This window comes from Hermetia illucens, chromosome 6 (genome assembly GCF_905115235.1).
Source record: "Hermetia illucens chromosome 6, iHerIll2.2.curated.20191125, whole genome shotgun sequence".
Lineage (NCBI taxonomy): Eukaryota > Metazoa > Arthropoda > Insecta > Diptera > Stratiomyidae > Hermetia > Hermetia illucens.
In genome coordinates, this window is record NC_051854.1 from 91,485,292 (window position 1) to 91,512,306 (window position 27,015).

Sequence of the window (27,015 nt, forward strand, 5' to 3'; positions counted from 1 at the left end):
TTCAAGCAGCAAGAACTTCGCACATTCAATCTGCTTCCTATTCTTTCTTTCCAGAACGGAATGGTGGATGCGAACATAAATTGCTGCCCCCACTCCTTTTCATCGAAGAAAATCTTGTAGTTCCTTGCAGGCGTATTCCTTTCTGTTCCCAGATCTGACCGACGCTGGTTTTTTGCCAAATCTGTCTCTAGGCCGCGGCACATTTCATTGCTTCGTTTACCTTTGTTTTCGATTTTAGCAACATGACGACTGTGAACTGGAAATAGTCGTTGACGAGTATCAGAAATTATCTGTGTCTATTTGGTGTCTCTGCATTGGTTCGCTGAATGGATCAATATTGCTGATTGGTCTTCTTTTCTCTTTACTTCTTGAAATTTCGACTGGCTTGGTGCAGCTCTTACAAGTTGATTCATCCTTGCAGGGAGAGAAGCGTATTCTTGTTGCCTGTTTGGAGCATGCCACTAGTAAGTGCACACTGCTTCTCTCGCCAAGCGTGGTCTCTCATTCGCACCCTTTAATTTCAGCCTGTATAGATTGCCATGATTTGCTGATTAAGACAGAACCTCTTATTCTTAGAAAACCTTGCATCCATTACTCTTAAAGACCAATTTGAATCCTCTCGATGATTCTCTGGACTATCAAACTGTCATCAAGTCTGTAACGATGTCGAAGAAACGTTTCATGTGGCTCGTTGCTTCCGACTCTAAGCACCACCCCGCCCCCATTTTGTATCCTGTCGCCACCTCTCGCCCCAAAAAACAATTGTTTAGGGCTGGTATCATCTCCTAACCTTTTCGACCTTTCAATGCTTACTCTAGCTTGTTCTTTCATCACTTTTTAACATTCCCAGTCTCGCTTTAAAGGACATTATTATGCTTCCTAACAGTGATAGCAAGTCTGTGTCTCCATTTGTTTTTGTCTTTCCCTTCAGTTAGAACGGTTGAAGTTTTGCTTATTTCTGGATAGGTTTACCTGTTAATTTGAGAGCCACTTCCAAACTGATGCTCCTGGACCATCAGGCTCTGTTCTTCTCTAACATTCGTCCATAGTTTTCCTAATTACCTGCTCAATTATAGGGCCTTTCTCATCCGGGCGTGGTGACTAGTTTCTTCAACCTCAAGTGAACGAACGACCATTGTTTTTAATTTTATTTTCCAAAGGCAACGTCAGCAACAAAAATCAACCGTTATTGGATCAAACCGCACTGGTCAAACGGGCAGGATAAAGATACAAGACTACCACTTTGAGAACGTTGATAATTTCTCCTATCTAGGGTCGAAAATCACAACCGATAACAGCTACAATGATGAAATCCGCGCACCGTTGTTGGCCGCCAACAGACTCTATTTCAGCTTACAAAAACTGTTTCGCTCGAAACGTCTCACCATAGGGTCAAAGCTCTTACTGTACAAGACAATGATCTTACCAGCCCTCATGTATTCCTCGAAGACTGGGTTCTTAACAAGAAAAATTTCGAACTCTTGATCGCGTTCGAGAGAAGAATCCTCCGAAAAATGTTTGGTCCCCTACATGAGGATGGACGATTCCGTAGCCTACATACCGACGAAATCTATGAGCGATAACAAGACCGTCAGGTTGTGGACATAATCCGGCTCAATGGGTTACGGTGGGCGGGTCACTTAATCCGTATGGATGAAGAAGATCCAGCCCGGAAAGTCTGTAAGGGCAATATCTTCAACAATTAGGGTTTTGTGTAAAATAAGAGATTACATTCGATACCTTTACGAATGTTTAAGCAGAAGCGCACAAACCTGTGCGAATCGGTAAATTTACACCTAATAGAGGAAATAACCCACATGCCAAAATCTAAGCCAGTTTTCCTTAAAACATCACTCGCTCGTCTTTTCAAAAAACAAGGGGAAAAGGCAATATTCCGAATGCATAAGCCAGTGAAAGGGATAGCGAATACATTCAACGCGCTTATTTTATTCTTCCCCGAGAGATGCGATTTCAGCACCAGCTTTACACGTCGCAGGAATTCGGACAGCAGAGCATCCTTCAGATCACCAACTCGAGCATAGGTTCCTTGCAGAATTCCTAGGTACTTCGATGTGGAGGTCACCAATGCTATGTCCGGCATGCGGTCGTGGATTCGACACTTGTCTAATCCAAACTCCATCCGAATGTCACGACTGAACATGTCTATTATTCGAAACAGACTTCTAAGATGGTCGTCAGTACTAGCACACAACTTGATGTCATCTAAGTACATCAAGTGTGTCAGTTCGCACGTAGGCCATACTTTATTGCAAAACAATGCCCTCTGGCATCATTCAGTAGCAATGAAAGGGGCTTCAGTGCCATACAAAACCAAAGGGGACTCAACGAATCCCCCTGGAAGATGCCCCTCCGTATATGGATGGGCTCTGAGGTATTAGCACCCTCAGATATACGCACTAATAAGGTGGTATACCACCCTTCCAAGAATGTCGCCAAAAACTTTATTATTTTCGGATCAATGCGATACAGATGTAGGACATCGATTAGCCAGGTATACGGGACGCTATCGAAAGCCTTGGCACAATCGGCATAACAACTAAAGAGATTTCTTTGGCATCTAATTGCTTGTCCTACAACTACCGAGTCGATAATGAGTTGCTTTTGGCAACCCCTTGACCTAACTCGGCAGCCCTTCTGCTCCTCGGACAGAATGTTGTTGGTCCCGAGGTGCGCATTGACCCTTCCACTAATAATGGACGTTACGAACTTGAAGAGGCCTCTCCAGTTCTTTGAGCTGTTTATGGCTTGTCGAACTTCCTCTTCGGTAACATCCGCAAAATTCCACTCAGCATGCTGAGCGGGTAACCGCCAAAGTCCACCCCAATATTCTGTTGCTTCCGTCACCGAAAACTGTACTGTCTGAACGCTCTGTTGGGATTCGTTGAGAGATCTGAAAAAGCTCCGCTGGTTGCTCGCGCATGTAGCATTCTGGACACGTCTGGAATGACTTTCGTCATACCGTCGTAACCGACTGCATATGACAGACATTTTCTGCATATGACGAATTTTCTATGGTGGATCTTTTTGGTCACTCAAACCAATAACACGAAAGCGAATCTTGTGACCGTGCAATGTGATAGCCGTAACTGCACTACAATGCACAAGTGATTGTAGTTGTAGCAGCGACATATCAGCACATAGTCGAGATGCGATATCATCTCATCATTGATTTGAGATAGAATTCCCGGAGTTGCTGGAGATGCATAGAGCCTGGAAATACCTGGTCTATGCAAAGGATCCATATCCGAGAATTCTATACACGCTCTTTGAAATTCGTCCCGAACCTCAGCGGAAACCTCAGCTGGACGGTGGAGAGGAGTGCTTCGGCGAGTACTGAAACTATTGCCTGCAGTGCTGCGTGGTGTTGTTGATGCCGCCGCCTCTGCTCTCATCGACTCTCGGTCACCAGTTTCCCTGATGACCTCAAGTCGAACACTATCCCTGATGGTGGCCGGGATTGTTTTGCTGCGAGTAATAAAGCGGTACTGGTCTGCGACTCGCTGCACAGTCACGTGTGCAAATTGCGGGAAACGTTTGACGAAACTCTGGTGCAACAAGGGGAGGTGAGATGCTCTATCTGCCCGCGCCGTTATTTCGTAGTAGGAGCGGATGATGAGGAGATTCATTTCTTCCGCTGCCTACGTGAACCTGGTGATTGTGGCGAAATAGCTGCAGCAGGCGGAGCTATGCTCCTGGTCGTCGTGGCGCCTAGACGTCGAACCGCCCCACGACTAGCTGTCTATTACGAAAGCCCAACCCAGTCACCAAGTCAGACGCCTCCCGCCGGTTATCAGCACCGAACCTCAAATTTCTTCTTCTTCTCATTAGATGGATGGAATTGCTATTATTATTATCATGATTTTTTGGTTTTTGGTTTCTCGTTTCGACTGGAAACATGGAGAAATAATTGACCAGACAATTTTGTCTTCAGGGAATATATATATGTTTCGGTAGCAATAAAGTTTCAAGATTTTCAAATTGCTAGTCCACTAATTTCTATCCCTTTTAGCCGCCTCTTACAATAAGCATGAGAGACTTTGAGTGTATTTTGAGGCTCCAGCTCACAGCGCACATCAGGATATAGGTATTCGCCGCTTCCTTATTTGAAACTTTTCCCACTTAATAAATTTTCAAATTGGAAAACTGACTGCGATACTAACATTATCGCAACCAATTTGCTACTCTGAAAAGCGGTCTCCTTTTGCTCCCGCTTTTTCTTGCAATCAAAGTTTTTTCCAATTCCCCACATTTTTAAAGGGACCTCCTTGAAATAAAATTCACTCTTTCATGGACTACCACGAACGCAAAAATGATCAGATCAAATTGGGAAAATTCAAAAAGGAAATTTGACTAAAAAGTATTTTTCAAGTGGCACTTCCAGCAGTTGCAGTAGCATTGAAAGCATATTACGACATAGCAAACATGGGATTTTACATTGACGAGCACCAGATGCACTGCAGGAAGTGCAACATCCATTTGTGTGTGCATATGCAAGTGTAGTTTCTACACATTTGCATAAAAATGCTTGAAATATGAAAAATGCTGGGAAATATTATGGAAAAGTGCTCAGCACGCGGGCCGAAAAAATATTTTTGAATGATAGTTTTCGGATTGGGAGAATCACATGTGCGACAAGCTACCCTGCGGTGCTTGGAGCTGAAACCTCAACCTCAGAAATATGAAAAGCCATGAGAACATAGCCAAGTGTAAAAAGCCATTCAAAACGGATTTTTACAGGACTGGATTGATAGAAATATTGTGGAAATATGTAGATGCAGAAGGAAATTTAATTTTTTTAATTATGCGCATATTTCCAGGATATTTCACTTTTATTCGACTTGGATTAGATAAAAAAAAGCTAGAAACCGGTATGAAGTTGCTTCACGTGATAAGATTTTGTTATCAGAACAAATTCGTTGTCAGAGAATTCAACATTGTAGTAAGACGACAAGCAGTTCTTCCTTACAAATTTACAATTTATCGTTCCGAAAACGTACGACATTCATAAATGGGTCCCACCTAAATACTAATCACTAGCAGCTCTCCCATCGTGCAACTAGAAACCTTTTTGAGGTCCCCAAAGAATGGTTTACCCAGTGTCTGGAGCCTGATTCGTAAAGGAAGTGCCTGAGCGTTTCTCCCGCTTCTCCTTAGTTTCAGCAATGCGAATTGTAGGGTATGACGAGCCTGGCGGCATGGTCCCCTATGGGCCAATGCCCCGTGTAGGCCGCCGTAACCTTGTATGCATTTGCATGCGCCTGGCAAAGAAACTCTCGTAATCGGTTGTTGTTATAAGCAGGAGGTCCGCGGCTGCTAAGTAGGGCAACTAGATTCCGCCTTTAACAGTCGCCAGCGGGACACCGATTGTACCTGCTGAAGGACTGGCAAGAGCAGAGCCCTGCTTGACCAGTCCGTCAGCCCGCTCAATTCCTCTATGTTTCTATGACTGGGAACCTAGTGGACCTAGAGTGTGCCGCCAAGACTGTTCAACGCGCCTGGAGGATGTCGTCGCTGAGTAATGGCCTCTTGGCTGTCGGTCAGAATGACTATGTTATGTTTAGGGCTCGAACAATACCGCAGCCACGTCACAACCCTTTCCTGTTGCTTCTGTAGCAAGACTGGCATTATGCAATCTGGACCCGGAGACTTATATGCGGGGAAGCTATTTATAGCCCAGCCGATCTTACCCTCGGCAATTACCGATTTGACAGTCTCGCATCGCTGACAGTGCCCTCCAGCGGTGGCGGGAAAGTGGATCTAAACCAGCAGCACCAAGGTTTCACCAGAAGATTTAGTCTAGGAACTTTCCAACTTTTTAAGAAAGTTCTTGTGGATTCGCTGGTGCTTTCGATGTTCTGACAATAGTTCAACCAAGATTTGACGGCGGACTTGTACCTTTTCAGGCAATCCTTGTATGACTGCCAGTGTTTATGCCATGCCATGATGTTGAAGACTTCCCTAGTCAGTTTTTGAGACTGGACATTTCTTTATTCCATCACAGTGCCAGTGTCTTCTTGCTGTATTTCGCAGAGCACGAAACTTTAAAGACGGTACCGAATGCCTCTTGCCAAGCCCCGACCTTTCACTCCAGTGCATCTATTGTGGCAATCTTGCGCACCGGAGAGCTTGCTCTTGATTACTTGAACGAACTTCTTCCAGTCGATCCTCCTGGGGTCTCTGAAGGGTATGATCTGAGAAGGATCTCTAGTCAGACACTCTCTTGTTCTCCACACTAAGAATCCCATTGTCGGGTAGTAGGGTGATATCAAGGACTTCTTCCAACCGTTACAGTTCTCCGAGTTGGAGAAATGGAAGGTTGTTGGAGTGCAAATCAAAGAACGACTCATCTCTCTCGTTGATTTCAGAACGACCCCAAAGCGTATGCTTTGCATTGGCGTCGCAGCCTATCAACAGATTGGCCCGCATTGTTGCTATTAAGGTAGGCTTAGATCGGGTACCGATTGTTGGGCTGTTGATGATGAGATAATCAGAAGCGTTACGCACTCTTTTTGACAGTTTGCTGAAACGTATTCAAGATTCCTCCAGAATTGTACGAGAAGTTTGTGCTCCTTCTCCACTATTCTGCGACATGCTTGTCTAGACGTCCCACTCATCAGTCAATCTCGGATAGTGGATTGCCGGAGCCACCATGGAAAGGTCCAACTTAATGATGGCTTTGAGATAGTTCCAGATTTTGGAGAAATCAGAGAACGGATTTGAGGTACTAATATGTTGAACAATGTCAGGTTCGATGCCACCGTCGGCAAGAACTACGCTTCCTGGAAGCTTCCAATGCTCTGCCCATTAATACGGATTGAAAGAGTGATGACTAGTCAGACTGATGAACTTGTCTTTGTTAGCATTTATCTTCAATTCGAAGTTGCCTTTCCTATATTTCTAAACCCAGGACTATTTGGCCAAGGTTCTTGATTCGCTGCTCCGTTAGAGTAGAACTGGGGAGACATCTGGAGCGGAAATCCATCAGATTCCTAACTAATCCACTAGTTCTGTTCAAAATCTTCATTATTGAGAGTAGAAATGACAATCAGTAGGTTGACTGCAAAACGATTGCGTTTGCGCGTAGTAGGTTTTGACACATAATTTTCATCCTGACACAGGATATTTCCCATCGAAATTTAAACAGGGAGCCTACCTATTATGTCGTTTTTACTATCCCTTATTCGATTTTCAAGCAGGATAATTCCCAGAAATAGTCTTTACTTTAATCAATTTCAAAAATTCGGAAGCCACAAGTGGTGGCCGGACCCAGAATTTATCAGTGCTTCAGCTGGAGCGGTAATGTATCCCGACCCAAAAACTTGCCGATGGAAGCCTCCTCCCTATAATGGAAAGATACGTCCAATGGAAGATCGCAAGATTATTTTTAAGGACATCAACTTTGGACCGCAGCATCCTGCCGCTCATGGAGTACTTCGACTGGTTCTCACACTAGACGGCGAAACAGTAGAAAGGGCTGAGCCGATTATTGGACACTTACATCGAGCAACTGAAAAGCAAATTGAATACAGGACCTACACGCAGGCGGTACCTTATTTCAGTCGATTGGATTATGTGTCAGTGCACTCTCAAGAGGAGTGTTTTGCATTGGCAGTTGAGAAACTTTTGAACATCGAAATCCCTTTGAGAGCGAAGTATATAAGGATGCTTTACGCTGAGATCGATAGACTTTCCAATCACTTGTTGAATGTTGGTACTTTGGGCCTAGATATTGGAGCAATTACTCCATTCTTTTGGCTGTTTGAAGAGCGAGAGAGGCTTTGGGAGTTTTCAGAGCGAGTGTGTGGTTCAAGAATGCATGCAGCTTACGTTCGGCCGGGGGGTGTGGCGTTCGATCTTCCTCTCGGTCTAATGGATGATATCTATGAGTATATTGAAAAATTTGGGGGTGTTCTGGATGAAGTTGAAGATGTGTTTACTGAAAATCGCATTTTCAAAATGCGAACCGTTGATATTGGGATTATCAGTGCTCACGAAGCCATCGACTATGGTTTTAGTGGGGTAATGCTAAGAGCATCTGGAGTCAAATGGGATCTAAGGAAAACGCAACCTTACGAAGCCTACGAATGTGTAGATTTTGATATCCCGATCGGTACTAAAGGTGATTGCTATGATCGTTATTTATGTCGAATATTGGAAATGAGGCAATGTATAGAAATTATTCGTCAATGTCTGAATCAGATGCCTCCTGGCGAAATTAAAACTGATGATTGGAAAGTTTGTCCACCGAAACGGGCCGAAATGAAGACTTCAATGGAGGCACTTATCCATCACTTTAAGTACTACTCACAAGGTTACTTGGTACCACCGGGATGCACCTACACCGCGATTGAAGCACCTAAAGGTGAGTTGGGAGTTTATTTGGTGTCAAATGGCTCTTCCCGCCCCTATCGATGTCATATTCGATCCCCTGGATTCGCCCATTTAGCGGCTATGAACAAACTTTCAAAGAAGCATTTTTTAGCGGATGTTTGCGCTATAATAAACACTCTGGATGTCGTCTTTGGAGAAGTAGACCGCTAAGTACTTAATTATAGAATGATGTTTGTGAATGTTGTGAAAACCAAGTTTTATGTATCTCGAATATACGGAATATGCTACTTGTCAGCTAAATTTTAACTGTTGGGAAAGAGGACGGGTGTGGTCTGAGTTGTGCTATTTTCACTTTATCCACATTCAAATGATTGAAGGAAACTTGTAAAAGAAAATTAGAAACTTTTTATCGGAGTACGTAGATTCTAAAGGAGGAAAACTCAAAGGCATTAAAGTAATTTTCACAAGTACTTCAAGCCATTCTTGAAAATTTAAATGGCACCCTTCATTCGTTCCCTCGCTGCAAACGGAATTGTGTTTAAGCATCACAGGAATAATATGCCGTCAAGGAGTGATTTCAACGCCTGGTTCGCATATACACATATCTGCACTCTTCTTCTACAAACAGCTTTCCAATGCAGCGTGTTAATATAAAGCGCCACATATGGAAATCCTATTGTTATAAAATGGTAATGTCTCCTTACTTCCTCCCTTATTCCCGAAGTGTCCTCGTGCAGCACACCCATTTGAGAACATTCCTTTCAAGATACGGTTCATTTGTTTTCCTTAGCGACATTGTTACGATATACAAGGCATTGTAACTCTTGCGAGGCATACGAGGCTCGCAAGGGCGGCACTGGTAAAGTAATTCTCCTGGTATATGCTCCACTATTCACAGAAACTTGGTTAAAGGCTTGAATAATTGCACACAATGGGGAACCTGGGTTCTAGTACCTTACCGAGTCCTTGTATGGAACTAAATTTACATAAGACCCGACAATGTCTATGGGCCTGGCAACATTTTTCTACATGGTTGACTTTAGAAATGCAAACTGGAGTTAATACTCTTGCCTTAGCTACAAATTTCTGCATCGTATTTATGAATGTACAGAATTTATGAAAATGCATTAAACATCGTTCATCTCACTAGTCAAGGACCAAATAGGCGGAAATTACAACGAACTAAAGGAGAACAAACAGCAGGTTCACAAAGTTCTTAATGGAAAAAGCAGCTTTATCGATGGCTCAAGAGAATAAGAATCATTTCTCCAAGGAATACGCTTGTAGCTCCAATGATCGAATAATTTTCGTTTTGGAAACAATTTATGCTGAACGGCCTTCCTTATTATAAGTATAGTTAAAAAAAAGTTCACGAACTCTTTTCCCGCCCTAACGGAGCAAGGGGCGGCGAACCTAAGGATGGGCTGAAGGCAACATCCAAAGGCCTCCATCACAGCGCTGATGCGTTTCAAAGTGTTTGCGACCACGCGAAAATATATTGGTACATCCCCAATTGTCGTAAAGAAATGTCGCGGTTCTAAGCTGCAGAGTCATGTTAATTTTAAACCGAGAACAGTACTAATCTGGAGAGACTGTTATTAGACAGGACAGGTCGTAAGGATGATCGCTTTTTGCATCTCAGCGCTCCAACTCCTTCTACTTCCCGAGACGCCCACATTCTCCTTCTACTCCTCTGTACCAATTGCTCTTGGGGTGACCCACTCGTCAGTCATCTTGGGAGAGTGGGTCGACCTTTATTTGGATGTCACAATCTCAGCATATGCCAGATGCATTTAGCATTTAGGCTTGGACGATCAAACCCACTTAAAAGATAGAGGGGCGCTGGTGATGGTCACTGGTGGTAGGTCAATGGAAGAATCCGCGGAAACGCCCCGCAACATCAAACACGTACGCAGAATGGTTTGAATCAGAGTGTGCGAGAGTCCCAGGACATCGAGGGTCCCCGTGAAGGATTTAGGTACAACACCTGTAGCTGACAACATTATGGGAGCTACAATCACTTTCTCGAGACGCCAAATTTCTTTGATTTTCCGAGCCACTGGCTCAGAGTTCACCTTCTTCTCTTCACGTATTTCCGTTCAATGTTGCTAACAATAATATGTCAATAATATGCGCGGAGCGTCTAATCTGAACCGTCTTGTCAACTAACAACATGCCAGGCTTGTTCTATGGTATATAGCGATCAGTTAGAGCTTACCAGTCCCGAAACATGCTGTAAACAGGACTACCAAGTACCGCCTATTGCTCATATCAGTAAATCGGACATCTTCCCATATTCAGTCTATGCTTGTATACAAGGTTTTGATGACTATCTACCGCCTAACACAGAGCATTATGTTTGTTGGTGTATTGCACCGGTGCCAGTACGGTACAGCCAGAAATGAGATAGCCCAAGGTTTCTAACGCCAAACCACACATTCTGCACTAGTCCTTCTCCACCCACTCTTTCATTATGAGCTTTTTATAAGCTCTGGTGGTAGCCACACCATGTTGAATGGCACACATAAATCCCTCCGGCTCAGCAAAGAGTTCCCTAGTACACAACCATTTGTGTGATTAATACAAATCGACAAATGGCTACCAAAGACAATTCACGTGTTTACCGTGCATTGCCTTCGACTTCCATTCATCGATCCGCTCTTGGTCCGACTTCACCCCACTCAGACGATTGAAAGATCGATCCTTCAAGTTAAGTGGAGTCAGCCCACAGTCTGCCTTACAGACAGCCGCATGCAAGGGACTCGCCTGCTCTTTGCTGTAAAAATAAGCACGCAGCGAGTCGACTTGGCGATGATGTTGTGCCGCCACGTCAACCACGCCTCTACCTCCGATGTCACGAAGCAGGTTCATCGGCTCCACGGCGGACTTTGGGTGATGCATTCGGAATTTGGACATAGTTGTCCGTATCCGCCGCTGGACGTTTTCCAGGTAGGTCTTCGTCCACGGCAATATTCCGAATGCATAAGCCAGTGAAGGGATAGCTAATACATTCAACGCGCTTATTTTATTCTTTCTCCGAGAGATGCGATTTCAGTACCAGCTTTACACGTCCATGACTGTCGCCAAAAGCTTTATTAGTTTCGGATCAATGCGATACAGATTTAGAATGTCGATTAACCAGGTATGCGGAACGCTTCCAAAAGCCTTGGCATAATCGATATAGCAACTGAAGAGGTTTCTTTGGCCTCTAGTTGCTTGTCCTACAACTACCGAGTCGATAATGAGTTGCTCTTTGCAACCCCTTGACCCAACTCGGCAGCCCTTCTGCTCCTCGGACAGAATGTTGTTGGTCTCGAGGTGCGCATTGATCCTTCCACTAATAATGGACGTGATGAATTTGTAGAGGCTTGGTAAGCAAGTGATCGGTCTTGTGTCTGCGGGATCCTGCACCGTGTCCTTCTTAGGGATAAGATAGGTAATCCCCGCAGTGAGGAAAGGTGGAAATTCCTCCGGCCGACTCATGACCTCATTTATACTGCGTGCCAACCGACTGTGTACGCTGGTAAATTTCTTATACCAGAAATTCTGCACCCGATCCAGACCTGGGGCCCTCCAGTTCTTCGAGATCTATATGGCTCGTCGAACTTGCTCTTCGATAACATCCGCAAAATTCATGCCAGGTGTATTCGCATTGCGGGTGCCTTCGGCGGTGATCCACTCAGCATGCTGGGCAGGTAACCCCCAAAGTCCACCCCAATACTCTTTCGCTTCCGTCACCGAGAACTGTATTGTCTGGGCGCTCTGTTGGAATTCGTTGAGAGATCTGAAAAAGCTCCGCTGGTTCCTCGCATATGTTACATTCTGGCCACGTCTGGAATAACTTTCGCCATACCGTCGTAACCGACTGCATATGACAGAAAGTTTCTGTTTTAGTGTGTCCAGAATTTCAACAACGGGTGTCTCACAGGGGATTGCATAGTTCCGGTAAACCCTCTGCACTTTATTTCTCACCCGTCGGCTGGCATTGCCAGTGCTTATCTGAATCAGTCTAGCAATGTCCTGCCTTAGTGAGTCCCGCCGACGTTCCAGACGAATTTTCCATGGTGGATCCCTTTTGTCACTCAAACCAATAACACGAAAGCGAATCTTCTGACCGTGCAATCTGATAGCCGCAACTGCACCACAATACACAAGTGATTGTAGTTGCAGCAGCGACATATCAGTACACAGTCGAGATGCAATCTCATCATTGATTTGAGATAGAATTCCCGAAGTTGCTGGAGATGCATAGAGCCTGGGAATACCTGGTCTATGCAAAGGATCCATATCCGAGAATTCTATACACGCTCTTTGGAATTCGTCCCGAACCTCAGCGGAAACCTCAGCTGGACGGTGGAGAAGTGTGCTTCGGCGAGTACTGAACCTGTTGCCTGTAGTGCGGCGTGGTGTTGTTGATGCCGCCGCCTCTGCTCCCATCGACTCTCGGTCACCAGTTTCCCCGATGACTTCAAGTCGAACACGTTCCCTGATGGTGGCCGGGATTCTGTCGCTGCGAGTAATAAAGCTGTACTGGTCTGCAACTCGCTGCACAGTCACGTGCGCGAATTGCGGGAAACGCTCGACGAATCTCTGGTGCAACAAGGGGCGGTAAGATGTTGTACCTGCCCCCCCCCCCCCCTCGTTATTTCGTAGTAGGGGCGGATGATGAAGAGGTTCATTTCTTCAGTCCAGTTCATCCGCTTCCTACGCGAACCTGCTGAAGTGGTCGCCACAGATTGTGGCGAAACAGCTACAGCAGGCGGAGCTGTGCTCCTGGTCGTCGTGGCGCCTAGACGTCCAACCGCCCCGCGACTAGCGGTTTCGACGCCGTGCTGTCCATTACGAGAGCCCGACCCAGTCACCAAGTCAGACGACTCCCGCCGGTTATCCGTACCGGACCTTAAATTTCTCCTTTTTCTCATTTTTGGTGGTGCATTTTATCCCTAGCTGCCAGGTGTTGAGATAGCTTCCTTAGTGAGTAATCTGCAAGACTGCAAAGTTCCTGCACTTTCCTCACCTAACCCCTGAGACGCTGCGGTGGTGTACAGCCATTCAGACTGAAGCTATCCATCCCAACTCCTTTCACAACCGGGCTTGGGACCGGCTTCGGCGGAGTTATTATTATTATTATTATGTGAAAATGTATTTTTCTTTGGAAGTAGGGTAGGCCTTTACGCACAGAGTTTTTGACTTCCGTAATAGTACGCTGTCGGATTACCAACTAAACACCTCCCTGTCATTAGATAACTAACCTGGAACCGTTTGACACATTACTTCGCTAGCCCTCCCGCTCCCCCGGTTTTGGGAGCCCTCAAGTCGGGGAATTATTTTCACCAACGGGATGGGAAGGGACGAAGGGAGTTGTTGTTAGTACAGGGAACCCCTTACCGTCCAATCCCTCTGCAATAAGAATAGCCCGAACATAATGCGCAATACGATTCCAGCTGCCAGCGCTCTTCAGCATCTTTCTGACAATGTTGTCTGGAGAAAGCACCCCTGTGTCTGCTTAAAGCTTCTGACGAAAGCCGTCCCACCTCTCGCAAGAGAAAAAAATGTGTTCAGCGTCGTTCGCCACTCCATTGCAGAACACACAATCAGGAGATCGCATCTTCCTGATCCTGTACAGGCAAGAATCGGACTGCTGGTCATCGAGTGAGTGGCCCATCAATGAAAACAGATGATAGTCGGATGGGGCTAGGTCTGGTGAATAAGCGGGGTGTTGTAGTATCTCCCAGTTGATCGTTTCTAAGTAGTTTCGAACTTTTTTCGACGTGTGCGACGGAGCAATATCATGGAGGAAAATCAGCTTTTCATGTTTTTGTTGATGTTCCGGCCGTTTTTCATTCAGAGCACCATGCAATTTGATGAGTTATTGGTGATAACGGTGGGCATCGACAGTTTCATCAGCTTTCAACAATTCGTAGTAGACAATACCCCGCTGATCCCACTACATGCTCAGCATCGTCTTCCGTCCGAAGCGATTTGGTCTTGCAGAAGATGTCGCTGGTTGGCCGGCATCAACCCACGATTTTTTTCGTTTAGGATTCTCAAAATAAATCCATTCTTTGTCGTCTGGCAAGAAAGATTTCGCATGTGTTTTGGCGCAGCTCCATCCTCCGTTCAATTCATGCGGCACCCATTTTCCGATCTTTTGAACCTTACCCATTGCACGTAGACGGCTTGTTGAGAGACACCTAATTACTTGGCGAGCATTTTCTGAGTTTGAGTATCTTCCTCGTCCAAAAGAACCTCCAATTCGTGGCTCTTAACTTTCCTGGGCCGATTTTCACGCTCCTTGTCGCTCAGATCGAAATCGCTATCTTTGCACCCACGGAACCAAACTCGGCACGTTGTTTCTGGTTGAGCATTGTCGCCGTAGGCCTCCACAAGCATTCGATGCGGTTCAGTGGTTGAGTTCTTCAAATTGAAACAAAAAACCGAGCTTCCCGCAAATGCTTCTTTCCGGGAGCAAAACTGGACATGATTATTGAAGTGAAAAAATATGTTTTTGCATGAAATTGCTGATGTTATGGACTGACAATTGTTGACAAATGTCGTACTAAAAAAAAATATGGCGTGCTCATAACAGTTTGATATGCTCACTGACACCACCTGTGAGCAAACAGCGAATTTAAGCTTGTACACCTGGTACATCACCTCATGCACACTAACTGCTGTTTTCAACAAATTTTATTCTATCCTAGAAAACTCACAAGCAGACGTATGCTTCGTCCCGCTAAAGCACTTCTCCATATTAAACCCCTGTGGAGATGACGACTCCCCCTTCATAGAGGCTCTTGCACCTATGGTAAAATCGAAACTCAAAAATGGGAAGCTCTTAACTTTACGATCCTAGCTACCTACCTAGATACCTCAGTCGACCCCGGAAATGCGGTTTTCTTAAAGGTACAACAACTCCGCTCTATGCTCAGGACAGCCAAAACCTCTGTTCTCTCGACTGAGGTACTAGCCATTGCCCAAGCAATCAAGCTATTAGGTACTGCTAAGCTAAAGAAGAAGCCATTAAAGCCCTCATTAACAAAACCCCCGACAATTACCTGGCAGCTCGAGCTCACGATGAAATGAGGAAAGCTCATTTGTAAAAGTGTTCACACTCTGGGTTCCTGGTCATAGCAGGAATTCTTACAACGAAATGGCGAATGATGATGCCAAACGAGCAAGAACGACCGGGATCCTGACTCCACCTCCTTATGCTTTTTCTTACGTCTGGGAACTAACACTTAACACCATTTGTTCAGAATCGAATGAGGCCGAAGCTTTCAAACTCACTTCCTTAAATATAGGTAAGTTTTTTCTCGTGTCTTCCGTAAGATTCCCATGAAGCCATGGTTTCAGGACATGCTGCTCATCGCGGGTAACGTCAAAACCCTAAACAGAATAGCCTTAAACAACAACAACATCAAAATATCTTGAACCGACTATTTTCGTTGTTCTAATATTATTTTCAATTTCTTTTCCAGATTTTCGAAGATCACTACCATTTCCACCATAACTCAGTATCAAAGAGATCGCTTGATGCATCTCATCACCATCAGAAGCGACTTGAAGATGATCATCGGGTTCACTGGTCGAAACAACAGCGGGTCAAGTCCCGGCAGAAACGAGATTATATTCGAATGCGACCATCGAGGACATCTTCAGTGAGTCGAATTGAACTGAACGATCCAAAGTGGCCCCAAATGTGGTACCTGGTAAGTACATGGAACAATGAGTCAATTAGATTCGTTCGAAGGAAATACAGTATCTCCAGGGAATATCAAAATTACATTGAATTTTGGCGGGTGTCATGTAAAATCAGGTGGGGACAAAGTCCAATATAAGAATCACAACGTCATCGAATCAACTGAAGCCTAATCCCGGTCAGCGATTTATCCTTCAAAATATTTCTAAGCCCCACAAATTGCAAATAGCTCTTAACCACATCCTCACCTTTCCCCCATTTCCTCAAGAAAATCCTGTGAATCTTCTCTTATATTGTAGATATACATCTCCCAATTACCGACTTTCCTATTATGTAATCAGATTGTGTCCATGACACCATAGCCAAATTACATTTCGTGACCAGAATATCATCTCCTCCACAATGCAAAGAGTTCCTTTCTTTAAAATGAACGGATTCGTTAGCTTGGCGGCGCTGTTGGTGGATCCGTGCATTACTCACAGACGTAGGGAAAGCATGAATAAAGGATTCTGGTTTTCGTAAACATTTAAAAACCTCCCCTGTGCAAATTTCTGCGGTTCATGCTGCCACTATCTCCGTGGATGGAGGAAGTCGGCCTGTACTGAATGTGCAATTTCTATTCAAAGTATTTGAGGTAGGAACCGAGAACGGACACTTCATCTTATCTGACGAAATTGATTCCTGCTGGCTTAGGGCCCCAGATTTTGATGGGCTCCTCTACTCGATTGCGAGAGACCACGGAAGTTTTCCTTTACAATGTAAGCTCTTCCAGACGCTTGGAATTTATGAGAACCCTTTCAGATCGGTGCCAGCAATGTTGTTAAATCGAATGGTATCGCCTGCGTTCTTCTGACATTTCATTTTCATATCCTGAAATTGAAAACTACGTCTGTTGTGCTGGATGCCATATGTATGTACGTTTGTATAGAAATGCTGATATTTAACAAGAAAACACAATTTTCAAATTATTCTTCGTTCTGGTTTTTGGCTTTGGTGAACAAAATCTCCATTTCCATGACCAAATAACACGCAGAAGACGAGGACTAGGAACGTGAATTTCGCCAGCTCCCTGACAGCAGCTGCTTTCAACAATTCCAAGAAAAAGAAAATTGTGGGAAGCCAGTATTCTCCTCAATTCAGTTTAAGGCTTCAAGCCAAACATGAATTATTAACGATAAAATGACTAACATACTTTGATCCTACTTAATTTTAAATTTAATAAGTACGCATCCTGTTTCCATGACGAATTTTCAGATATTCCGTAAAATTGATTTCACGGATCGTTATGCTCCGTTTGTGCCCACCAATTTTCAAGTTCTCTTGGAAACTTTTGAATACTCATTCTCCCCACGCCTTACTGAACCAAAATCAATATTGTATCGTCCTTTTTAAGGTTTTGTGTGAAACAAAACCTTATTAGAATCGAGACGGTGTCTGTCTGTCCGTCTGTCTGTCTGTCTGTCTTTTGTTTTTTTTTTTTATGGATGGAGGTGGAAATCATAGAAAGACACTGCCGCGCCAGGTTGCAGCAGCATGTGGGATTCTCACCCACTAAAACCACCCCCACTTTCTCCTTTTTCCTTTCCCGTGGGACCGCCGCAAAGCATTACTTCGCTGGGTGGACTACGCTTTACGCGACCACGCCTTCCGTTCTTCGCGTCCTCCTTGCGCGCTCCGCTCTTGCCAGTTCCTCTTGTATTCGTTTGATGGCGGTGTTCACCGCACACCAGTTTCCCTCCGATTTCAACATTTCCCCGACGATGTTCTGCGGGCTTAGAGTGGTTTTCAGGGAGTCTTCCAGACTCCTCCTTTCTGAGAGAAATCGTGGACAGTGGAACATAACATGCTCCGGGTCCTCAGGTGTGCAACCACATTCAGGACACAAGGGAGAATCATCCAGCCTGAATTGGTGCAGGTACTTCCTGTAACTGCCATGTCCTGACAGGAGTTCCGTCAGATGGTAGTTAATCTCACCGTGTCGTCGCTGGATCCACTCCTCAATACGGGGAATCAAAGTGTGGGTCCAGCGACCCCTCTGCGAATCATCCCACCGTTTCTGCCACTTCTCCAGCGACTCTCGCCTTGCTGCCTTTCGGCATTCTGCATCCTTTTCAAGAGGATTAATTTTCCTTGTCTCGTACAGGCAGCGTGTCTCACTTGCCAGAATGTCTATCGGGATCATTCCCGCAATAACACACGCTGCCTCGCCTGATATTGTTCTGAAGGCACCCTTAGCGCCGCTAAGCGGTAAGTCATATTCACTCTCCTACGATTACTCTCACACGCTAATGCTTCCTCCCAAACTTGACAAGTGATTTCTCGTTAGCACAAATTACGTGACCATACCATCAAAGACGCCTCTCTCGCAATTTTTCCACGATCGGTGCAACTCCATAACGATTGCGGATATCCTCATTTCGGATGTGATCAAAATGTGTCACGCCACTAGTCCAACGCTCCCTCAGGGATCGTCAACGATCTTTCATGGGTCGTTTACGATACGGGGAGTGGCGTCCCCGAGGTGCCCGAGCAAGTAGTTCTGACCCCCTAGCTGGCATAATACTTTCGTCCTAGGTAGTAGCCTCGAGAAAGTTTCTCGGTGAAGAGCGAGCTGCTAATGACCGATACACGCTGGGACACACTGGGAGTCCCCGGAGCCGTCGACAACTCCCTGTCGACGTCGATGGGGTGATGTGAGCCTAGCTCTGCCAAGGTGGTAGTTGTGGCGTGTATCAGGAGCCAGCCCCTTCGGGACCCTGGTCGGGTAGTGTGCATTGAACCGGTGTTAGTAGACCGCGTTGCCCCGAGCGAGCGCTGATCCGTCCGTGATTTCCGGGATCAGCTAAGCGTAGGTCAGGCCTCAGGGAACTGGGGTAGGGGCTGTGTCCCCGAGGTTATACCCGTTCCTGACTATTGCGGCCCGCTCCCTTGCACACGATGCGCTGGTAAACAACTCAAATGGAGAAAAAAAACGAAGAAAACGAGGAGATAGTGGAAATGGAGAGTGAGCTGGCTGCGTTTATTCGCAGCACGAAAATGCGCCGTTCCCCCCAGCGCCCAGCGAAGGACGCAACAAGGGCTGAAATACCCGACGAGACATCGGGACGCGCAGACGGAGAGAAAGACTCGGAAAGTGATGCAGCACCTGCAACACAGATAGGAGGAACCCAGACCATACAGCACAGTGCTGTAATTGGAGAAAGAGGCACAGTGGAAACTGCCGAAACTAATAAAATGGTTTCGAATATAAGCCGAGTGGGAGGACTGTCGATTACTCTGGCACAAGCGGAAGAGGAAAGACTTATTAAAAAATGCACCGCAGTTGTGAAGCACATGCGATCTTCGACGTTCCTCCAGAAAAACGTCGGTAAGGGGGTGAAAAACGGGCTAATGGAACTGGAAGAGCTCCTGGACAGGATTTCATACTATAGGCGAACATGGAAAGTAAGACAAAATCCGCAGGAAGCAGAAACAACCGCGCTTCCCGTGGAGAACACCACGAGTACCAAACGGATCGCTGACAGCCCATTGCAGAGCGAACTTGGTAAAAAACGAAAGGATGAAGGGACATCTGAAGGAGACTTCACTCAGGTACTCTCCGGGGCTGAAAAGAAGAAGGCGAAGAGGATCAAAAGACAACAACACGTCGCGCCATCAGAAAAACCTCTGCCTAAAACTAAGGCGGACACGAAGGACGGAGTGCCAAAAGTAAAGGTGGGGAGACGAAGGAGGACTGGACCGCCAGCTTTGCTTATTAAGCCGACGGGAGGCAAGGCTTTTGCGGAAGTCCGCAGTGAAATCCGTTACAAAATCAAACCCGAAGACAACGGAGCGGAGGTGTCTTTCATACGTAAAACGAAGGGTGGTGGAGTCTTAGTTAAACTAGGCCCGAAGACTATAAATAAAGTCACGTTCTGTGAAGCAGTCAAGGGGCTTCTAGGAGAAAAAGCTTTGGTTTCTAGCCTGGAACCCACGTGTGCTTTAGAAATCCGAGACCTTGACTATCTCACGGAAAAGAACGAGGTAGAAGAGGCCATCAAACGCGAATGCCCGGAGGTAACCAATGTCCGGATTGGTATCAGCCCCGCAAACTCCCGAGGCCAAAAACTCGCTGTGGTGGAAGTTGCCGAGCAATACGCGAGGAAGCTTCTAAACAGCGGGAAAATAAGAATTGGTTGGGTAGTGTGTAGGATACGAATTCGGGCCGCCCCAACCAAATGCTACAGATGTTTGGACTATGGGCACACATCTGTAAACTGTCGGGGACCTGACAGAAGGGCAACATGCCGTAAATGCGGTCAGGATGGCCATAAAGCGAACAGCTGCAGTGAAAAGGAAAGCTGCGTCCTATGCAGGGACCGTGGCGCGACTGATGAGAGCATTGCGCACACTGCGGGATCGGGGCGGTGTCCAGTTTTCAGAGCAGAACTGGAAAGAACTAGGATACGATCAACATGATTCGCATCCTACAAATCAATATGCACCGGAGTGCAACCGCTCACGAGTTGCTAGCGCAGTTCGCTGCAGAGACCAAAGCTGATTTAGTACTCATCAGTGAGCAGTACCGAAACAAGGGCCCAGTTTCATGGCACCCAGACATATCAGGTACCGCTGCCATCTGGGTTCGGGACGGCACCCTCCTGGGGGTTCTTGCCCAAGGCCGAGGGGACGGCTTTGTTTGGATTCGGTGTTCAGGGATAACGTTTTTTAGTGTCTATCTTATGCCGAATAAGATGATGCCGGATTTTCGTCGGAGGCTTGAGGCTTTGGAGGACGCTATCTTAAGCACGGATGGGCGGATCCTGGTCGGAGGTGACTTCAATGCTAGGGCACTTGAATGGGGCATGCCTCACACAGATTCCAGAGGGAAACGAATTCTGGAAATGGCGGCGAGAACAGGACTGGTAGTTCTAAACACCGGATCCACCCCAACGTTCCGGCGCCCGGGCTGCGAAGGAAGCATTCCAGACGTAACCTTCGCATCGGAATCGCTGGTGTCGCTGGTGGACGGGTGGCGAGTTCTGGAAGACTTTTCGGCAAGTGACCACCAATACATTGCTTTCGAAGTGGTGGACACAAACTCTCGGTGTGCGCCACCCCAGCGATCTTTCTGTGTATGGAACGTCGCGAAAGTGAACACCGGGAAGTTTGTCGAAACTCTGGGAACAGGTGGGGCCACGCTGAAGAGTACTCCTGGGGGCGGTGGCGCCGCTGCTGACACTGTCGTAAATTCAGTTATGAACCTGATAACGACGGTCTGCGGAGCCTCCATGCCCAGGAAGACATCGAGGCGCGGCAAACCTTGTATTGGTGGACAGTGGAAATCGCAGAGCTCCGGAAGGAATGTCACAGGCTCCGCAGCTTAACACAACGTCTAGGCGACTGGGAGGAGGCATGTACCACAATGATGGAGTACAAATCAACCAAAAGGAGACTCCGCAGCGCAATAAACAAGAGCAAAGCTCGCTGCTGGCAAGATCTGATCGACGAGGTGAATGGGGATCCGTGGGGACTCGGTTACAAACTTGTAACCCGAAAAATCGGGGCTCTGCGGAAACCCTGTTCACTTAAGGCCGAGCAGATGGACCGCATTGTGAGGGCACTCTTTCCTGCACACCCCGTATGGGATGGTGACGTCGGCGCGGAGAGCGCAGAGGACTGTCCACTTTTCTCTGTAAAAGAGTTGGAACAGGCAGTCCTCTCTATGAAAAACAAGAAGGCGCCAGGACCCAATGGTATTCCAGCAGAGGTGTACAAACTGGTATTCCAACACCTGCCAGACCTACTGCTCGGCGCATTCAACGCTTGTCTGAAAGAGGGCATTTTCCCTGCTCGTTGGAAAGTTGCGAGGCTTGCGCTGATCCCTAAAGGGAAAGACGATCCCGAAATGCCGTCTTCATATCGCCCACTATGTATGCTTGATACTGCTGGGAAAGTGCTCGAAAAGCTCATCAGAAGTAGACTCGCTGAAGCGATACGCGCTGCCGGAGATTTATCTCCCCGGCAGTTTGGTTTTAGTGCAGGGAGATCGACAATTGATGCTGTCATGCAGGTCGTGGACGCCGTTCGACGAGCAGAGGCACATAGCCGCCGAACTCAACGGGTGGTGCTCCTCATAACGCTTGACGTCAGAAACGCCTTCAATTCCGTAAGATGGAAAGACATTCTAGGCACACTAGACAATACCTTCAACGTGTCGAACTATCTCTTACGAATTTTGAGGGACTATCTGAGGAACCGCTCCCTGCTCTATGAAACATTAGAGGGTCAAAGGTGGATGGAGGTCACATCGGGGGTAGCACAGGGATCCATCCTAGGGCCGGACCTCTGGAACGCTACCTATGACAGTCTGCTTAAACTCGACATGCCAGAAGAGTCGTGCCTGGTCGGCTACGTAGATGATGTCGCAGCGCTTGTTGCTGGACGCACTGTCGAACAGGCGCAAAGCAGACTCGGCATATTGATGCGACGGGTAAGCGGATGGATGACTACTCATGGTTTTAACCTTGCACTGGAAAAAACCGAAGTAGTCATCCTGACTAAGAAGAGAATTCCGACCCTGCGTCCCATATCGTTCGGCGAGTCGATAATCGAGTCAAAATCGGCGGTAAAGTACCTCGGGTTGACTCTTGACTCAAAGATGAGTTTTTCTGAGCAAATGCAAGCAGCAGCGAACAAGGCTGCGGCTGGAGTTTCGGCGTTAAGTAGGCTAATGGCAAACATTGGGGGTCCTACGTCTAGTAGGCGACGTCTCCTGATGAGCTCAACGCAGTCTGCCCTGCTCTGCGGCGCAGAGGTATGGGCTGGCGCTCTTAACAAGGAGGTATATCGTAGACGCCTCACGCAAGTACAGAGACGGGGAGCTTTACGGGTGGCGTCTGCGTACCGCACAGTCTCTGAACCGGCCGTGATGGTGATCGCGGGAGTTATCCCCGTTGCCCTTCTTGCTAGGGAGCGTCAGGCCATATACAAGTGCAAGGGAGATGAGCCAAGGGAGGTGGTTGCTCGCGAAGAACGGCAACACACTCTAGACGAGTGGCAGCTCTCTTGGCAAAATGAAACTAGAGGCAGATGGACTGCGCGGCTCATCGGCAACTTAGGTGCGTGGCTGAATCGGAAGCATGGTGAGACTGACTATTTCCTTACCCAATTTTTAAGTGGGCATGGAAATTTTCAGTCTTACCTGCACAAGATTGGAAAGGCGCGTTCCTTGAACTGACAGTTCCCTTCCTCCTCGCCCCTCCCGTTGGTGAAAGGAATTCCCTGATTTGAAGACTCCGCAAGGCGGGAGAGTTCGGGGGCTGGCCCGAAGTAATGTGACAAACGGTTCCAGGCTAGCTCGCTGACGATGGGGAGGTGTTTAGTTGGTAGTCCGATGACGTACCGAATCGGGAGTCCAACACTGTGTGCGTAAATGCATTGACCTACCCTACCCCAAAAAAAAAAGTCCAACGCAACATCTTCGTCTCCATTACCGTAAAGCCCGTTTATTGTCTTTTATAGTCGGCCAACACTCAGGACCATAGAGGGCGACACAACGAACGACATTGCGGCAAATTTTAGATTTGAGACGTTCGTTGATACGTCGATCACAAGGAACACCAATTGTGGAATGCCACTTCATCCAGGTTGCGTTAATGCGTGAAGCAATTTCATAACGCAGTTCTCAATTGGCTGATAGCGTTGATCCGAGGTACTTAAATCGCTGAGCTCTGGGCAGATCACTGCTGCTGACAGTGATTGTGCCTGTTTCATAGTGTTCGGTCGTCAAAAATTGAGTTTTGTTCAGATTCAATCTGAGACCGTGTTGCATGAGGCGATCATTCCATTTTTGGACAAGTTGCTCGAGATCATTTTTGCTATCAGATGCTTGGAAAACATCATCTACATAAAGCAGAGTGTAGGACGATGGACGTTGGATATCCCGTGTGACTGTGTCCATAACAAGAACAAAGCCATTAGAGCGGCTTTCAGTATCCTACACCAGCGCTCCACCATCCCATTCGATTGTGGGTGGTGCGCCATCGTCCGGTGGTGCTTGAAGCCCTGAAGTTTGCTCAACTCCAAGAACAGGGTAGACTTGAACTGTATTCCCTGATCAGTAATGACTTCGACTGGAACTCTAAAGCGTGGGATTCGCCTCGGCGCACGATTGTGCCAGAGGCACTTCTGGCACGAAGACTATTTCGGAGGTTGAGCCGAAAACTCTTGAAATTTGTATTTGAAGTTGTCCCTGAGGCTCTGAAGCACTGCATCTTCATTCTAATCTTTGAAAACGTGACAAAGCATCTGCAATTACATTATCCTTGCCGGACACATGTAGGATGTCCAAAGTAAACTGGTTTATGAAACTCCGGTGTCGGAATTAGCGAGGGGACGTTTTGTTGGGCTTCTGCTTAAACGCGAAGCTTGTGGTCCGTGCACACTGTGAACGGCCTGCCTTCTAGGGAGTATCGGAAGTACTTTACTGCCATGTACGTGGCTTATAGCTCACAATCATCGGTGCTATAGTTCTTTAGCTGTATTCAATTTCTTAGAAAAGGGACTGGCTGCCAGATTTTGTTCACCTTTTGGTGACGGGCAGCCTTCCCAAGAACGAAATCTATCTTTTGTTTTCTGTGGAGTACTCATATTTGGCGACGGGTTTTCGAACTTGTACTTCCTGTAATTATCCCACCCAGTTTAACGTTGTTATAATATCTATTAAGGACTATCAAGGAAATGTTGGAAGGGTCATTTCTTAAGAGATCATTCAGCCAATGACGACACTTAGTCTTGGTATATATCATCCTAAGAAAATCCTTTAACCAAAAAGTCACCGATAAATTTGAAACCTTTGACAGGAAGTGGGGGGGGGGCGGTGCTTCTCCACTGCTTTGGAATCCTTCTGAACCTTAGGTTGATGCAAGATGATTCTTTAGTCACAAGTTTTATTCCTAAATATGTCGTTTTATGCAATCCATACCTGATTTCCACATTATGCTATTTTATTCAGAGAAAGTTTGAATTTACAGATGGTCTGCTTTATCTTTTATTTCTAGAATCGCGGCAATGGGTTAGATATGAACGTGATACCTGCCTGGGAACAAGGTATCACAGGAAAAGGTGTTGTTGTCACTATCCTTGATGATGGGCTGGAATCCGATCATCCTGATCTAGAGCATAACTACGTAAGTACTGATCTCTGTTTGGGTTGGTAAGCAAGTAATCCAAATAATCTGCTCTCGTCTTTGCAGGACCCCAAGGCATCATATGACGTTAATAGCCACGATGATGATCCAATGCCACATTATGACATGACCGATTCCAACCGGCATGGAACCCGCTGTGCAGGTGAAGTGGCCGCAACTGCCAATAATTCATTGTGTTCAGTAGGAATAGCATTCGGTGCTCGCGTAGGAGGCGTTCGTATGCTTGATGGTGATGTAACGGACGCTGTTGAGGCGCGATCACTCAGCCTTAATCCTCAGCATATCGATATATATAGTGCATCGTGGGGTCCTGATGATGACGGCAAAACCGTCGACGGACCTGGCGAGTTAGCCACTCGTGCCTTTATAGAAGGTGTAACAAAAGGTCGCAACGGAAAAGGAAGTATTTTCATTTGGGCTTCGGGAAATGGTGGTCGCGAGTTGGATAACTGCAATTGTGATGGATACACTAACTCCATATGGACACTCTCAATATCAAGCGCAACGGAAGAAGGACATGTACCTTGGTACTCAGAAAAATGCAGTTCCACATTAGCAACAACCTACAGTAGTGGCGGTCAAAACGAAAAGCAAGTAGTGACCACAGACCTTCATCATTCATGTACGACATCGCATACAGGGACATCCGCTTCGGCACCACTAGCAGCGGGGATAGTTGCTCTAGTCCTGGAAGCGAATAGAAACCTGACATGGCGTGACTTACAACACATCGTTGTAAGAACGGCAAAGCCAGGAAACCTCAAGGACCCAACGTGGATTAAGAATGGAGTGGGCCGAAGAGTTAGCCATTCATTCGGCTATGGATTAATGGATGCTGCAGCAATGGTCAAAGTGGCTAGGACATGGCAAACGGTTCCGGAGCAACAGCGATGTGAGATAAACGCACCCCATGTGGAACAGTAAGTTTTTCAAAATATTTTCTGACAAACCTTTTTTGAACTCAAACGCATTTTCAATTAACTCTCATCCCTTTGCCATTTTTGCATAAAAGGATCTAATCCTTGTTTTTTTCCAGCATGATTCCAGCCAAACGCTACATTACCCTTCAGCTCACGGTGAAACATTGCATGGGTGTCAACTTTTTGGAGCATGTTCAGGCAAAAATCAGCTTAACCTCGCAACGACGTGGAGACATAGTAATCTACTTACAATCACCGGCTGGTACCCGTGTCACCCTTCTCACGTCCAGGTAAGCAACAAAAAAAGAAACTCAATATGAAACAAAAATTTGTCTGCGTAATTATTTTCCATTATAAGTTCTTTGCAATCTGCCACGTACCTGTCAGTGTCAATATTTTCCATTTACAAATTTTCGGTAACTTTCACCTTCAGTTTCCTCTGAACACTTGGAAAACTTTCTAATTAAAATTTCCGAAATGTTGTGTGAAATGAGGAACAACACGATTTCTCTGACTACAGAGAAGAACTTGGTGAATCCGCGCAGTGTATAAATGTGATTAATTTCATTAGAAAATTTCAAATTGTTTTGCTTGGAGTTTGGTTTCGTTTAAGAGCTACATTGCTGTCAACAGCAAAGACAGGGAATGGAATTTCTAGTCCGTGAGAAAAAATCACTTTCTCATTCTCCGCATCCAACGGGGTAATTACGAAAGGATCGAATGCTAAGGACGTTGAGTACCATAATCAGATTTAAGGACGGAAGCATTATTGGGAAAAGATCATTTGTCGGGTATCAAATGAAAGAGCTCAATTAATTAATACGGGAACGCAAACCAGTGAGGGCTCAAA

General features: G+C 46.2%; 2 protein-coding genes across 3 annotated transcripts in view; both read left to right on the top strand.

Annotated features, from left to right (window-relative positions):
- Nucleotides 1-27,015, top strand: part of LOC119658931 (furin-like protease 1) — a 712,092-nt gene that overhangs the window by 601,129 nt on the left and 83,948 nt on the right. For both annotated transcript variants that reach the window (XM_038066764.1, XM_038066765.1), the window contains exons 5-8: nt 15,834-16,064; nt 25,096-25,224; nt 25,291-26,165; nt 26,282-26,455. In XM_038066764.1, coding sequence (XP_037922692.1) covers nt 15,834-16,064; nt 25,096-25,224; nt 25,291-26,165; nt 26,282-26,455 — 1,409 coding nt within the window. The remainder of the gene's footprint in view (nt 1-15,833; nt 16,065-25,095; nt 25,225-25,290; nt 26,166-26,281; nt 26,456-27,015) is intronic.
- On the top strand, nt 7,122-8,646 carry LOC119658932 (NADH-ubiquinone oxidoreductase 49 kDa subunit). The gene has a single exon (XM_038066766.1). The coding sequence runs from the start codon at nt 7,180-7,182 to the stop codon at nt 8,560-8,562; it is 1,383 nt and encodes a 460-aa protein (XP_037922694.1). The 5' UTR covers nt 7,122-7,179; the 3' UTR covers nt 8,563-8,646.